Source organism: Periophthalmus magnuspinnatus, chromosome 3, assembly GCF_009829125.3.
Source record: "Periophthalmus magnuspinnatus isolate fPerMag1 chromosome 3, fPerMag1.2.pri, whole genome shotgun sequence".
Classification (NCBI taxonomy): domain Eukaryota; kingdom Metazoa; phylum Chordata; class Actinopteri; order Gobiiformes; family Gobiidae; genus Periophthalmus; species Periophthalmus magnuspinnatus.
Genome location: NC_047128.1, coordinates 3,882,262 through 3,896,274, shown reverse-complemented (window position 1 = coordinate 3,896,274; position 14,013 = coordinate 3,882,262). Strand labels below are relative to the sequence as shown.

At 39.2% G+C, this 14,013-nt stretch overlaps 1 protein-coding gene across 1 annotated transcript in view; it reads left to right on the top strand.

Annotated features, from left to right (window-relative positions):
* The window catches only part of fbn1 (fibrillin 1), a 191,416-nt gene that overhangs the window by 91,826 nt on the left and 85,577 nt on the right, over nt 1-14,013 (top strand). Inside the window, exons 20-27 of the mRNA XM_033983222.2 lie at nt 1,598-1,723; nt 2,463-2,582; nt 3,310-3,447; nt 4,012-4,062; nt 4,743-4,868; nt 6,847-7,074; nt 8,020-8,145; nt 13,423-13,551. Of these exons, the coding sequence (XP_033839113.1) occupies nt 1,598-1,723; nt 2,463-2,582; nt 3,310-3,447; nt 4,012-4,062; nt 4,743-4,868; nt 6,847-7,074; nt 8,020-8,145; nt 13,423-13,551 (1,044 nt within the window). The remainder of the gene's footprint in view (nt 1-1,597; nt 1,724-2,462; nt 2,583-3,309; nt 3,448-4,011; nt 4,063-4,742; nt 4,869-6,846; nt 7,075-8,019; nt 8,146-13,422; nt 13,552-14,013) is intronic.

The following is a 14,013-nucleotide window of genomic DNA, read 5'->3' as shown; positions in this document are numbered from 1 at the left end:
AAAAAAACAGGGAATCTGAACCTAGAAGAAAAGGTGTAACTATTCCTTACACAGTGGGTGTGTCTGAAAAACCTCAGAGAACTTTCAGACAGTATGAGATTCCTGTCTTTTTCAAACACACCCCCAAAACACTTTAAGACAGAAACTGCTTCACCCTAAGAACAAAACTCTGAGCCATAAGCAAAGTAATGTGGTCTAGTCCATTCAGCGTAGTGAAGAGTGCAGTGAGCGGAGAAACTAAGCAGCCACTCCATCAGAGAATGTACCGACATGTCACAAGAGCAGCTCAGGACCACAGTATGCTGTTCATTTCCATCTCAAAGACACTGACCACTCCTTTGAAGACAGTGAGGCTCAGATCTGAGCCAGAGAAAAGAAATGGTTTGAGAGGGGAGTTAAAGAAGCACAGGTGATGTCTAAGGGGGCCTTAGACATCACCTGTTCCCCATCTATAACTCCATCCACAGACCCAAAGCAAACAAAGAGAACAAAGAGAACAATAGAGCGAGCCATTAGACCCATTAAGGCTGAATGTAGGCCCATTTAGGCTGAAACAATAGCTGTTTTTTTTTAGCTGTTTCCAGTTTCAGTGTAGTTAGCTCCTCCCTTCAGACAGATATTAGGCAGTGTCCAGCAGTAATCTGACCAGAACTGAAGAAGCTGCTTGTATGAGCAGCTAAACGTCTTCACTCATACAACTTTTTGTCCAGTTGATAGATTTATCTTTGGCTTTTATGATGGATCAGACCTGAACGACTGAGGGATTACACAGATGTGAAACCAAAAGAATATATTGATATGGGTCTTTGTCTAAGTTGGACAAAAAACATCACAAGTCACATGGTTCACTTTTACAATACAGCAACTCAGGATGTGTTTTTAAGATGTTTCTTTTTAATTTGATTTGATTTAGAATTTGAGTTTTTAAATAGTCTTGATCTCTGTCAGGTCTAGTATAAGCCCAGATCTACATAATATTAAAGAAAGTATGTAATTTTTTTGTGTTTGTTTTGAAAATGACTTTTTTATTTATTTAATTTTATTTGGAAGTCCCATTAAGCTGCATCTCATTGACAAGAGAGTCCTGAGTAAACAGTTAAAACATAAAACATTTACAATTAATAATAAAACGCACAGTAAAACGTTCATTTAAATATTTACTGAACGTTTGGTCCTCAGGCTTCAGTTAAAACAATTACAACGGTCTGAGAGGATGACAGATATAGTGTGTTTAAATTCACTTAAGGGAATTACACAGTTTAGTTTGAGTTTATGAGAGTGTTCCTTAAATGAGGGGTGTAAAATTTAAAGCCAGTTTTCCCTCGCTGTGTTTATAGTACCACATTCAGTCTCTCCTCAGACCTGGTAATGATGAGAATTAAACTGAATCAGGGACATGAGATACTGTGGAAGTTTTGCCAGTACAGCTTATAATCCCTGTTATAAAATTAGCGCAGCGTATCAAGCATATTTCTTTTTACTTAGCGTTAGCGTTCGGATTTAACTCAAGTTTAAGTTTAAAGATGCATTTTGACAACACTAACCATGATTACCCAGCATCCTTCAGGACATCCTTTTAAATCTGCTTGTCTTTCAGATATTGACGAGTGTCTGTTGAACCGGCGCTTGTGTGAAAACGGCCTCTGCAGAAACACTCCCGGCGGTTTCACCTGTCAGTGTCCCAAAGGATACAACTTTGACTCCCGAACCGACGTCTGCGAAGGTCAGACTGATTACAAATTTCTATGTATATGCTTTAATTATACTATGGGGTAATGGTTTTTCCTTTACTTTTTATTTTGTAACATATATATTGGCACTTTTTATCAATATGTTTCATTTTATTACAGGATTTTAAAGTTATTTTCTTAAATGATTTGAATTTCAAAGGTCCGATATTACACAAAATTGTCTCTTGTAGCTTTAAGTCGTGTTCTAATGCTGTTTCCTCCTCAAAAACAGACCTAGAGTTGTGTTTTGTTTCATTCACACATGTTTGAGTAACACTTTATTATTAGTCTGTAACATCTCCAAAGCTCAAAACGATCTGTTACACCTTGTGATGTCATGAAGTGGTAGTTTTCAACAGTTTTTTAACAGCTCCTTTTACCTTTAGCTCAGTAGAAGATTGACAAATTCAGGGCTGAAATGATCCAAATGATTCTAGAAATTAAGGTGTGTGGAGTTTAAAAACACAGTGGAGCACTTCCTCTCTTGCCACATGATGACATCACAAGGTGGAACTGAGCATTTGTCAGGCAGTTTGAGAGAAGAACTGGGTCTAAATGTGCAGGTTTGTGTGTTAAACATGTGTGAATGAAACAAAACACAACTCCAGGCCTCGTTTGTGATGAGGAAACAACATTAGAACAGGTCAGAAAATAATGTAATATGGCTGTTGTCTTTAAATCAACACAATCCAACTTATATCAAAAATACAATCTGGATTCTGTTTGTTTCAGACGTGAATGAGTGTGAGTCCAGCCCCTGTATCAATGGAGACTGTGTGAACAGCCTGGGCTCCTTCGTCTGCCTCTGTTCTGTGGGCAGCTCCCTGGACAGCTCCAAGCTCGAGTGTATCGGTAAGAACAACCCATTCACTCAACTCAAACCATCACTACTTCTGTTTCCTGTTCCTCCTGTTTCCAACTCTATCTTTTTCTTCTGTACTTTTTGAAGCTCTTTTTTATTACAGTTTTGCAATATTGACCTTATTCCGACCGGCCCACTTTTTCCATAAATGCAGCAAAACGGTACTTTCTATGTCGTAGCACTTCCGGTTAAGTGGAAATCCCGTTCCTTTCAATGGAGAATTTGGGAAATGTTTTGACGCTAAAATATTATATAAAAGTCGTTTGGTCAACACTGCACCAATTCTCTTCACACGTCACTGTTTTGCATTTATGAATCAACTAGAAACAAAAATACAAAAATATAAATAAATTAAATACAAATAAATTAATACAAATAAACAAATAAAATAAATACAATATAAATAAACTAATAAAATAAAAATAAGCAAATCAAAATAAATACAATAAAATAAACAAATAAAAATAAATAAAAAAAAAAAAAAAAAAAAACAAGAGCAGAACAAAATATCTGCACAAATAAAAAATATAGGAGAACTGTCTCAATATTTGTCTTCCAACTCAACCCTTTCATTCTCATTTTGAAACTCTAGCCTCTCTTACTTTGTTTCTTAAATATGAAGTTTTTTTACATATGAAGTTTATTTTTTTTTACAATATAACATCTAAGATATATATAATATGTAAAAAAAAAAACTAAAAACACTTCTTCTTCCAGAGACGACCAAAAGCACGTGTTGGCTGAAGATCATTAACAATCGTTGTGAGGTGAACATCAACGGAGCCACACTGAAGTCCCACTGCTGCTCGACGCTCGGAGAGGCCTGGGGCAGCCCCTGCGCCAAGTGTGAAAAAGGTACAAATACGCAAAATATATATATGGAACAATCTGTATCGTTTGTATAGAGGTTATGCACGCGACATCACAACATTTAGAACTTTATTAGTGTTGAGAAATGACGTTTTCTTCTGTAAAAGCTCAAAGCACAAAATTTTAAAAGTGAACGAGCTGTTGCAGTTTAAGAGCAAAGTTAAAAGTCTGCAACTCTGTGAAATATCTGACTTTTAATGGTCCCATATTACGTAAAACAGACTCTTGTGAGCTTTAAGTCATGCCATAATTCTTTTACCACCTCAAAAACATACCTTACCAAAGCTCAAAATGCTCCGTTTCACCTTGTGATGTCATGACGTGGTAGTTTTTTCAAGTTAACAGCTGCGTTTTACCATTTATTTCAGTAGAGATTAGCAAATACAGAGCTGAAATTAACAACACAGCTCCTTATTTTGCCAGTGAAGCTCCCCATGGTTCTGCCTCAGTTGGATGTTGAATGTTTAGGAGCATTTTTCAAATAAAATGATGTCACCACATAACCGCTATTGTTAAAATACATATTGAACCAATCCTTTCGAATTATAGATCCAATCTGTGGAAAGGGCTACGCCAGAGTCAGAGGGAATAACTGTGAAGGTAAGATTTAAACCACCACTTTTTATGTTTTTAAGTGAACAAAAACATTCCCAAGCGCCCACAATGACAGGTGACATGCCCTTTAGTGAATACAACTAATAACAACGCAAGATAATGTGAAATGGAACTTAAGCTTATTGATACCAGGGACCAGGATTAGTGCAGATGTAGACAGTTTTGGTCCTGTTCTAGTCCTGGTTTAGTTCTGTTCTAGTCCTGGTTTAGTCCTGGTTTAGTCCTGGTTTAGTCTTGTTTTAGTCCCATTCTATTCCTAGTTTAGTCTTGTTCTAGTCCTGGTTTAGTCCTGGTTTAGTCCTGGTTTAGTCCTGGTTTAGTCCTGGTTTAGTCTTGGTTTAGTCCTGTTTTAGTCCTGGTTTAGTCCTGCTTTAGTCCTGGTTTACTTTTGGTTTAGTCCTGGTTTAGTCTTGGTTTAGTCCTGGTTTAAACCTGCTTTTGTCCTGATCTAGACTTCAGTTCTGGTCCTGTTTTAGTCCAGTGATGTCGCGCTGGGGGTGTTGTGCCTGTATGTTTATGGCGCAATGTTCGGCAGTTAAATATTGCACCTTTCATGCTATAGATAAAAGTCATAAAACAACTTCAAATTCTGTTACATCCCTGTTGCTTCATAATAAAATATGCTCTCGTTTTGTCTGTGACATTAATACATATTTGATTTTCAGATGTGGACGAGTGTCAGATTTTCCCTGGCGTTTGCATCAATGGCAAATGTGTGAACACCCAAGGGTCCTTCTTCTGTCAGTGCCCCCCCGGGATGACCGTGGACGTGAGCGGCAGGATGTGCATCGGTGAGTGACTTCATTATTAAAATACAGTTTAGTCTGGTGATTGTGTGGTTATACTCTGGTGATAGTCTGGTGATAGTCTGTTAATAGTCTGGTAACTAAGGATATTCACTTTTATGGTGATAAGAGACAGTGAAGTGAACTGAGGCTGCGTTCACACTTGTCTTGGTTTGATCCTGGTTTGGTGCTGATGTAGACTTCAGTGCTGGTTTGAGAGAAGAACTCATCCTAAATATGCAGGATTTGTGTTAAATATGTGTGAATGAAACAAAACATATCTCCAGGTCTGTTTGTGAAGAGGAAACTACATTAGAGCACAGATCAGAAAACAGTGTAATATGGGCTTTTAGTGTTTCTGAGTTGAAGTTGTTCCAGTTTTAATCTTTTTCTCAGCTCTGCTCAGTGGGTTTTAGCATGTGGCTGGATTTGAGCGTCTATAATTTAATTTTCATTTGCCTAAAAAAAATCCCTCTAATTTAGACTTTTTCGACAACAAACTTCTGGGTGTGACTCTGGAAAACTCTGGTTATTTCCAAAACAACTGTGAGATTTCCTGTTTTACTTTGTATCATGGGAAAATCCAACGCTCTCGATTATTAGTGTACTTATCATGTACAACTCACACTACAACTGTGGACTTTTACTACTAGGATTTCTACTACTGCTACTACTACCAGGACCAAGGCTGCTTTGCCCAGCGGCTCTTTACTTCCACTATTCAGTTTGTTAGTATTGATAATCTCTTGTTGATGTAAAATGTGTTTTTGTTTTGGCCTATTTACATGTTCTAACCAGAATAATAACCAGGGGCTTTGGGCTTCCTGCTTTATTTCATGGGAAAATCAATGCAAACTAAACAACAGTCAGTTCAGTATAACCAGCTTCTGCATGAAACACGAGTCCGACCAGCTTCTGCATGAAACATGAGTCCAACCAGATTCTGCAGGAAACACGAGTCCAACCAGATTCTGCAGGAAACACGAGTCCAACCAGCTTCTGCATGCAATGAGAGTCCCATCACTCTGTGTCTGTCTCACAATGTCAGGAAGACTGATCCAGGTTTTAGCTGCATAAAACAGAAACACTGATTCCCCATGTTTAGTCCTGGTTGAGTCCAGGTTTAGTCCTGGTTTAGTACTGGTTTAGTCCTGGTTCAGTCCTGGTTTGGTCCTGGTTTGCTCCTTGTGTACTCCTGGTTTAGTCCTGGTTTAATTTTGGCTTAGTCCTGGTTTGGTCCCGGTTTAGTCCTGGTTTAGTCCTGGTTCAATCCTGGTTCAGTCCTGGTCTAGTCCCGGTTTAGTCCCGGTTTAGTTCCGGTTTAGTCCTGGCCTAGTCCTGGTTTACTCCTTGTGTAGTCCTGGTTTACTCCTTGTGTAGTCCTGGTTTAGTCCTTGTTTAGTCCTGGTTTAATCCTTGTTTAGTCCTGGTTTAGTCCTGGTTTAGTCCTTGTTTAGTCCTGGTTTAGTCCTCCTCGTGTGAGATGATTTATGTGGCTCATGTGGGAGATGTTCTTTGGTGCTGGTCCATGGAGAGACTTGTTCACACAGAGCTACTTTAAAGTCTATTCCCTGAGCCACAGGAGCCAGAGACCTGAGCCACAGGACACATGTGTGAAGTACGTCCTGGTTCTAGACCTGAGCCACAGGACACATGTGTCAAGTACTTCCTGGTTCTAGACCTGAGCCACAGGACACATGTGTGAAGTACTTCCTGGTTCTAGACCTGAGCCACAGGACACATGTGTGAAGTACTTCCTGGTTCTAGACAGGACCCGAGCAGCAGTGTTCTGGATGTTCTGTTCTGTCTTAAGGCTCGTTTGGAGAGGCCAGTGAGCAGAACGTTACAGTCGTGCAGGATAAGTCTCTCTAAGTCTGGTTCAGACAGTATACTTTTGACTTTTTAGTATTTAGTAATATAGTAACTCCCGAAATTCGTTAACAATCAGATTGTACATATAAACCCTGTTCCTTTTGCTCTTCAGACCTGCGCACGGAGCACTGTTACCTGTCCCATGACGACGAGCGTTGTGCCGCCCCCATCCCGGGTAAGCATCGCGTGGACGCCTGCTGCTGCTCGGTGGGCGTGGCCTGGGGTCCTGAATGTGACGAGTGTCCAGAGAAAGGCAGCCCTCAGTACACACAGCTCTGCCCTCGAGGTCCCGGCTTCTCTCACCGTGGAGACTTCATCAACGGGCGGCCATTTTTAAAAGGTACAAAGCAATAGTGCTGTATATGTTTGTTTCAATTCTATGTGACAATTTCTGTATTTTCCGGACTATAAGTTGCACTTTTTTTCATAGTTTGAGGTGCGACTTATACTCAGATGCAATTTATATGTGAAATGTATCTTTTTTTCTTCAGTATTATGCATTTTTTGGCTGCTGCGACTTATACTCCAGAAAATACAGTATACAACTTAATATATGCAAAGTTCTCGACTTACTGGTTAATCTATGATCCTAGTCTCACCTACGGTCCTGGTTTAGTCCTACTTTAGTCCTGGTTTAGTCCTGGTTTAGTCCTGATTTAGTCCTGGTTTAATCCTACTTTAGTCCTGGTTTAGTCCTGGTTTAGTCCTGGTTCAGTCCTGATTTAGTCCTGGTTTAGTCCTACTTTAGTCCTGGTTCAGATCCCTGGTTCTACCCCCACCTATGGTCATGAGCTTTGGGTAATGACCGAAAGGACAAGATGGTGGATAAAAGCAATCGAAATGCGCTTCCTTCCTTAGAGCTAGGGCAAGGAGCTCAATCACTTAGGAGAAGCTCGGAGTAGAGCTGCTGCTCCTCTACGTTGAGAGGAGGAGCTGGAACATGCATCTGTCCCGGAAGCGTCCTGGACGCCGGCAGGAGGACCCGGGGAAGACCCAGGACACGTTGGAGGGACTAAGTCTCTTGGCTGGCCTGGGTACGCCTTGGGGTCCCACCGGAGGGGCTGAAGGAAATGTTTGGGTTGAGGGAAGTCTGGGAGTTTCTACTTAGACTGCTGCCCCCGTGATCCGGCCCGGGATAAATGGAAGAAAATGGATGGATAAAAAATATATATATATTGAAATAGCCATAATAGTTTGACTTTAAGAATATGTCTTCAATGAAATGATCACAGTGCAGTGTTTTGTCTCACCTCCCTGTCTTACCCTCCTCTTGTCTCTCTTTTAGATATAAACGAGTGCAGAATGATCAGCACTCTTTGCTCCAACGGCAGATGCAGAAACACCATCGGCAGCTTCAGGTGTCGCTGTGACAATGGATACGCTCTGGACTCAGACGAGCGGAACTGTACCGGTAAGAACTCAAGGACTCAATTTAGCTCAGCAGACTCATAATCACGCCCCAGGTTACACATACACAACACAACCAAGCTTTTATTAGTTGATCTGGATACTTCTGGGGTGCAGTTAATCCAATTTAAATCAAAAGAAAATGCAAAATTACCTAGAATTAGCGATGATTTTTGTCAGATAGGAGCATTTGTTTACCTGCTTTACATGTTGGGGCTACCTCCTGTATATTTCTCAGAAGTGTCACGTGATGGTGTAGTGATGTGTTTTTTAGGCTGCTTTACTTGGTTTTGTCTGATTTTGGTGCCTTTTCCAAGACCTTGACCCAGGTGTGTGATAAGGTGTACACTCCCTCGTCTCTATTCATGCTCTTTAGACCTTGATCAATAAATCAGTCAATTAAACTTAATTTATTGAGCCCTTTACAACACTCAAGGTGACCAAAGTGCTTTCCAATAAAACCAACACCATTTAAGAACATTCAAAACATTAAACATGGCCTCCCTGATCCAGCGGTGGTGTTTGTTGACTCCAATATTGTTCCAGTCCATGATGTGGTTTTGTCTCTTGCAATACTCGGATATGGGAGCGTACACCTTGTCGCACATATGGGATGAAGTCCTGGAGAAGGCGTCAGACACTAGGGGGCGTAGGTTTCCCCTACAGTCTGGAAAAAGCGAGTAAAGCAGCGTACAAGACACGTCACTACAGCATCAGTACAACATCACTGCAACATCCCTACACTATCACGTGACGCTTCTGAGGAAATACAGGAAGTGAAACATGTAAAGCAGGCAGTGGAGGAAGCTAACAAATTTTTATGTACCTGTACTTTACTTAAGTACATTTTATACTGGGTACTTTTTAACTTTACTACATTTGAGCGCTGTATCTGTACTTCCTACTCCACTATATTTTTGTACTGAACTGTTCTGCACTGAAAAGTAAAAAGTACGTTTCTTATGATTTGAGGGGTGATTTTTACCATGTTTGTGGAAACATCCTGACTAAAGTTTTCGAGTTCAAGCTTCGGCTACACACAAAATTCATGAGAAAAATTAAGAAAGTCATTTGTGTTGTTTCTGTTTGACCAAAATATGTGTCATTTTTTTAAATTAATACACTATATTTACTACTTTAACAAATGAACAACACACTCAATGAAATACTGAAAGTACATTTTTAAACGAGTACTTAAGTACTTTTACTTAAGTAGATTTTTTCATGTGATACTTTTGCTTTTATTTGAGTAACTTTTTTACCTTGGTAACTGTAACAAAATGGAGTACTTCATGCACCACTGAAATTAGGTAAGCAAACGCAAAAACAATCGTTAATTTTAAGTTTTAAAACTGAAGACAGAAAGAACATTTACCAAAGAAATCCAGCAGTGATCTGTGTGGGGCTTTTTACACAAGTCCACAGTCGATCTGGTGCTAGTAAAAGCATGTGGTTTGGAGCCGAGTTTGTGCAATTAAAACTCTGTGTTATGTTCATGAAATCGATATCGAAAGCCGTTTTTATTCACTTTTAATGAGTCAAAACAGAAGTGAATCAGATGCAGATTGATCAGTGCGAGGAAGACAATGTGAAACACTTTTCTGGCCACGTCACGCAGACTTAAAGACCAAAACGTGGAGTCGATGTGGTCAGGACAGTGTAAATCTGTAATGGACTTTGACGTCTTATTGTGTAATGGAAGAGACCAACTGCTTCCATTTTACTTTATGGCATCAATACGGATTAACAGCACTGGAAGAAGTATCGTATTTTCTGAACTATAAATCGCACTTTTTTTCATAGTTTGGCCGGGGGTGCGACTTATACTCAGATGCGACTTATAGTCTGGAAAATACAGTACTCCATTTTGTTACTGAAGTAAAAGTACAGATACCGGAGTGGAAAAATAGCAAAAAATCTGCTTAAGAAACAGTGTTAAAGTACCTGTTTAAAAATATACTTAAAGAGTAAAAAGTAAAAGTATTTCGCACAGATTTTGAGATCTAGCAAAGCTTCAAATGTAACATAAATGTAATGTAAACTGCGAACGTGTTAAAAATAAACCCTCAGCCTTTTCAGTAGGTCTGAATGTCGCCATAGAGATACATGCAAAACTCCCCCAGTGTGATTTCACTGCAAAGTATCAGTCCGTTCCACATGTGATAGTGGATTTAAAGGGCATATAACAGGATTTCATGGTTTTCTAATTCTGGTTTGGTGGGATAGCTCCTGTGGTAAATATTCATCATAGTTTTACATCAGTTGAGGGGCAGTTTGGGGAAAAAAAGGTGAGAAGAAAAGTATAAAAATACAGATTTCTAAAACAGAAAACTTCGGCCTCTGCCATCAAACATTCAGGGATAATTTAAAAACAAGGAACTTAGCTAAATAGTCTCTTCACAGTTATTGTGCAGTTAAGTTTCGGCCTTTTCGACATCACGGTAACAGAACTGGACTTGACCCTGTTGAAAACGGTAGCCAGCTAATGCTAATGCTAATTCGGGAACTCAATAAATGTTTAAATAATGCCACAGACTGAATTAATCTATCAGCATTGCAAGGTAACAAAACTGGACTTGTCTCTGTGCACAACAGCAGTTGGCTAATGCTAATGCTAATTTTGGAGCCTAATAACTTTTTTAAATAATACAATTGACTGAAATAATCTTTTAATGTTGCTAGGTAACCGAACTGGAATGGACTCTGTGCATGGTAGCCGCTAATGCTATTGCTAACTTCGGAGCCCAATTAATATTTAAATAATACCAGTCACAGACATAATCATCAGTCAGAATCAGTGTTGCTAAGTAGCAGGGCTGGAATTGACAGTAGCCGGCTAATGCTAATGCTAACTTTGGAGCCTCATAAATGTTTAAAAAATGCCACTGACTGAAATAATCTACACCTAAAAATAATTGGGTCGTCCTAACAACAGATTTAACTTTGTTATGTTGCATTTAACCCTTTAATAGAAGTTAGAATTAGCATTAGCTCTGACACACAAAGATGTATCTTTCAGGATTGAGTGATTTTAGCACCACTCAGCAAAAACCTTACACTGGAAATGGCTGAGATTATATATATATAATATATATATATATAATATATATATATATATATATATATATATATATATATATATATATATATATATATATATATATATATATATATATATATATATATATATATATATATATATATACTCAAATCTGTGATATGAACTCAACCCAGCACCATAACATTGGTATTATAATATATATATATTCCACAGAGATATAATAATATCCCTGTGGAATATATCCAGTGAAGACATCTGCCACTGAGAAAACCATTTTTACACAAACAGTGTCATTCAAAAGGCCTGAGCTGCAACACATAAATAACAGAATGAACCAGTAATTAGTCATAGACTTTAATTATTCAACCCTCTACAGCTAAAATCTCCCAAATCTCCCAACTTTTACAGAGAAAATGTACACATGATAAACATTGACCCCAAAAATATACCCTTCCAGGTTTCAAAAGTTAACGTGATTTTGGTGACAGCCTTAGTTTTGGACCAATTTTTTATTTTTTACTTCCAAACAATCGCTCTTGAAGTTGAAGCTACCTACAGACAGGTTATATTTCTCATCAGCTCCACATCTGTGTCAGTCTGTCCTTAACCAGCTCCACTTTTTCCGACTCCTCCTGCCAAACCTCATTACAATAAACTGAAAAGGACATTTTGCCTCCTCGTAGCTGGTTGGATCTAATAGGAGCCAGGTTTTGAACTTCTTGGAACTTCTCCACTGCGTTTGGTTAAAGTCATTGAAGCCGGACTGAAGTTTGCAGACGTTATTTTGACTGAAATGTCAGGGATATGGCAATTATGGGTTTGCTGTTGGTTATATTTAGAAAATCGATGAACTTTTAACCTCTCTAGGTTCTAATTATTTTGAACTTGAAAAGAAATCATGGTTTCAAAGGCACTGCACCTGCTTTTTGCCATCTTAAAAAAACATGAAAAAACAGTTAGTAGAGGTCCAAAGTTACTCCTCACTTACCTTATGCACTCTAAGCATCATCATTATTCACCACGATGAGTTTATAAGCACTTTTCACAACCCTCAGAAACAGGAGTGGAGTTTTCCGGTGACAGTAAAGCTATTACAACAACTAGCATACTAACGTGCACTTCCTGATTATCACTAGGCATGGGGACGATATTGAAATTTGGTGCCACGATTATCATGGTCAAACTAATAGCGATTAACGATTATATCATCATAATTATTAAAGTTGCTGACAGTTTGAAATATTTTGGATATGAATAATTAGAATTTTAATATTATGAACAGGTTCCATATTTAAACAACTGTTATGCTGCATTCAGACCAGGGAAGTCAAAAATGTGTTGGACGCCTGTAGTTGGACGCCTGTAGTTGGACGCCTCCAGTTGGACGCCTCCAGTTGGACGCCTCCAGTTGGACGCCTCCAGTTGGACGCCTTTGCATTTAAGGCAGCCACCGCCACACATGATGGACAACATGGACGTTGAAAAACACTTGACGCGTGTCCAGGGCGTTTTGCGAGTGCCTTTGGACATTTTGTTTTGTCTCTTTGTGAACGACCACATTGAGAGAGTGGCTTTAGTGTTTTTATTACATCAAACCCATCAGTGGAGGTTGTGTTCGTAAATCATATGATCATTAATAACAGACAAATCACGCGCCTCCTTTCCCCAAGGTCACTCCCACTAGTGTGAGCAACAGCTTTGATTGACAGCGTTCCTAAGCGCCCGCTCCCTGCTAAACCAGTGGTGCGGGCAGGAAAGGGTGTTACCTTCAACAGCCTGGCTCTGGATTGGCTCTTTGGTTGCTATGACACTTACAGTTAGAATTACAAATATGGAACTTGGCTCCAAATTTGCTTCCATAACTGCTGGCCGAGCTGGAGTCCAGTTTTTTATACAGGCTATGATCCTACTTAATAGTTGTCACATATCTGTACTGGGGAAAGACATTTTGCTCAAATACATGGAAAAACATCAGGTACAGCGCCTTAATTTAACTTCCCTCTCTTGTAATTATATTTTATTTCTTTGTGTAATGGCGTTTAATACCAAACCGTTGACTTCACTGTTGTTAATGAAAATTGCAGTGAAACTAAAGCTCACGGCGTGTTTCGTATCCATTACCCATTTTTATGATTTGAACTGACTCGCCACATGCAAACATTTTTCTGCTATTTCAAAGTTATTTTTTTAATAAATTCATTGTTGTTTTTCTCTTTGTAGATATCGATGAGTGCCGCATTTCCCCGGATCTTTGTGGTCAGGGCAGATGCGTCAACACTCCGGGAGACTTTGAGTGCGAATGCTTCGAAGGATATGAGAGCGGGTTTATGATGATGAAAAACTGCATGGGTAAGTACAAGTTTAGTTGTTTTGCATGTTCCAAAAAGCAACTGTTTTTAAACAAATCATGTTTACCTCATTTTTATGTCTAAAGGGCAGGCTGCTGCGTTTTGGTTGCGGTTATTCACATCAGAGAAGTTTATTTAGCACTGGTTTTAGTCGTAGGAACTGGCAACCCAAATGTGAGGCTTTTACATCATATGCAGCGTTTTTACAATTATGAATAACTTATAATTAGGATTGTTATTAGAAAAGGCAAAATTTGATCTGAAAAGTTACACTACGTAACTTTTCACATGGACAATACACCACCAGCTTGTCTGCAGGGAGATGTCATTGCTTTGCCTTTATGTTCCACACTACGACATCAACCATCTCCATAGACACGAGCAGGTGATGCCGCCAGGTCAAGTTACATGTCAGATCTGTGGAGAGGTGACCCCACAATAGACAAGCAGGTGGCACATGCCT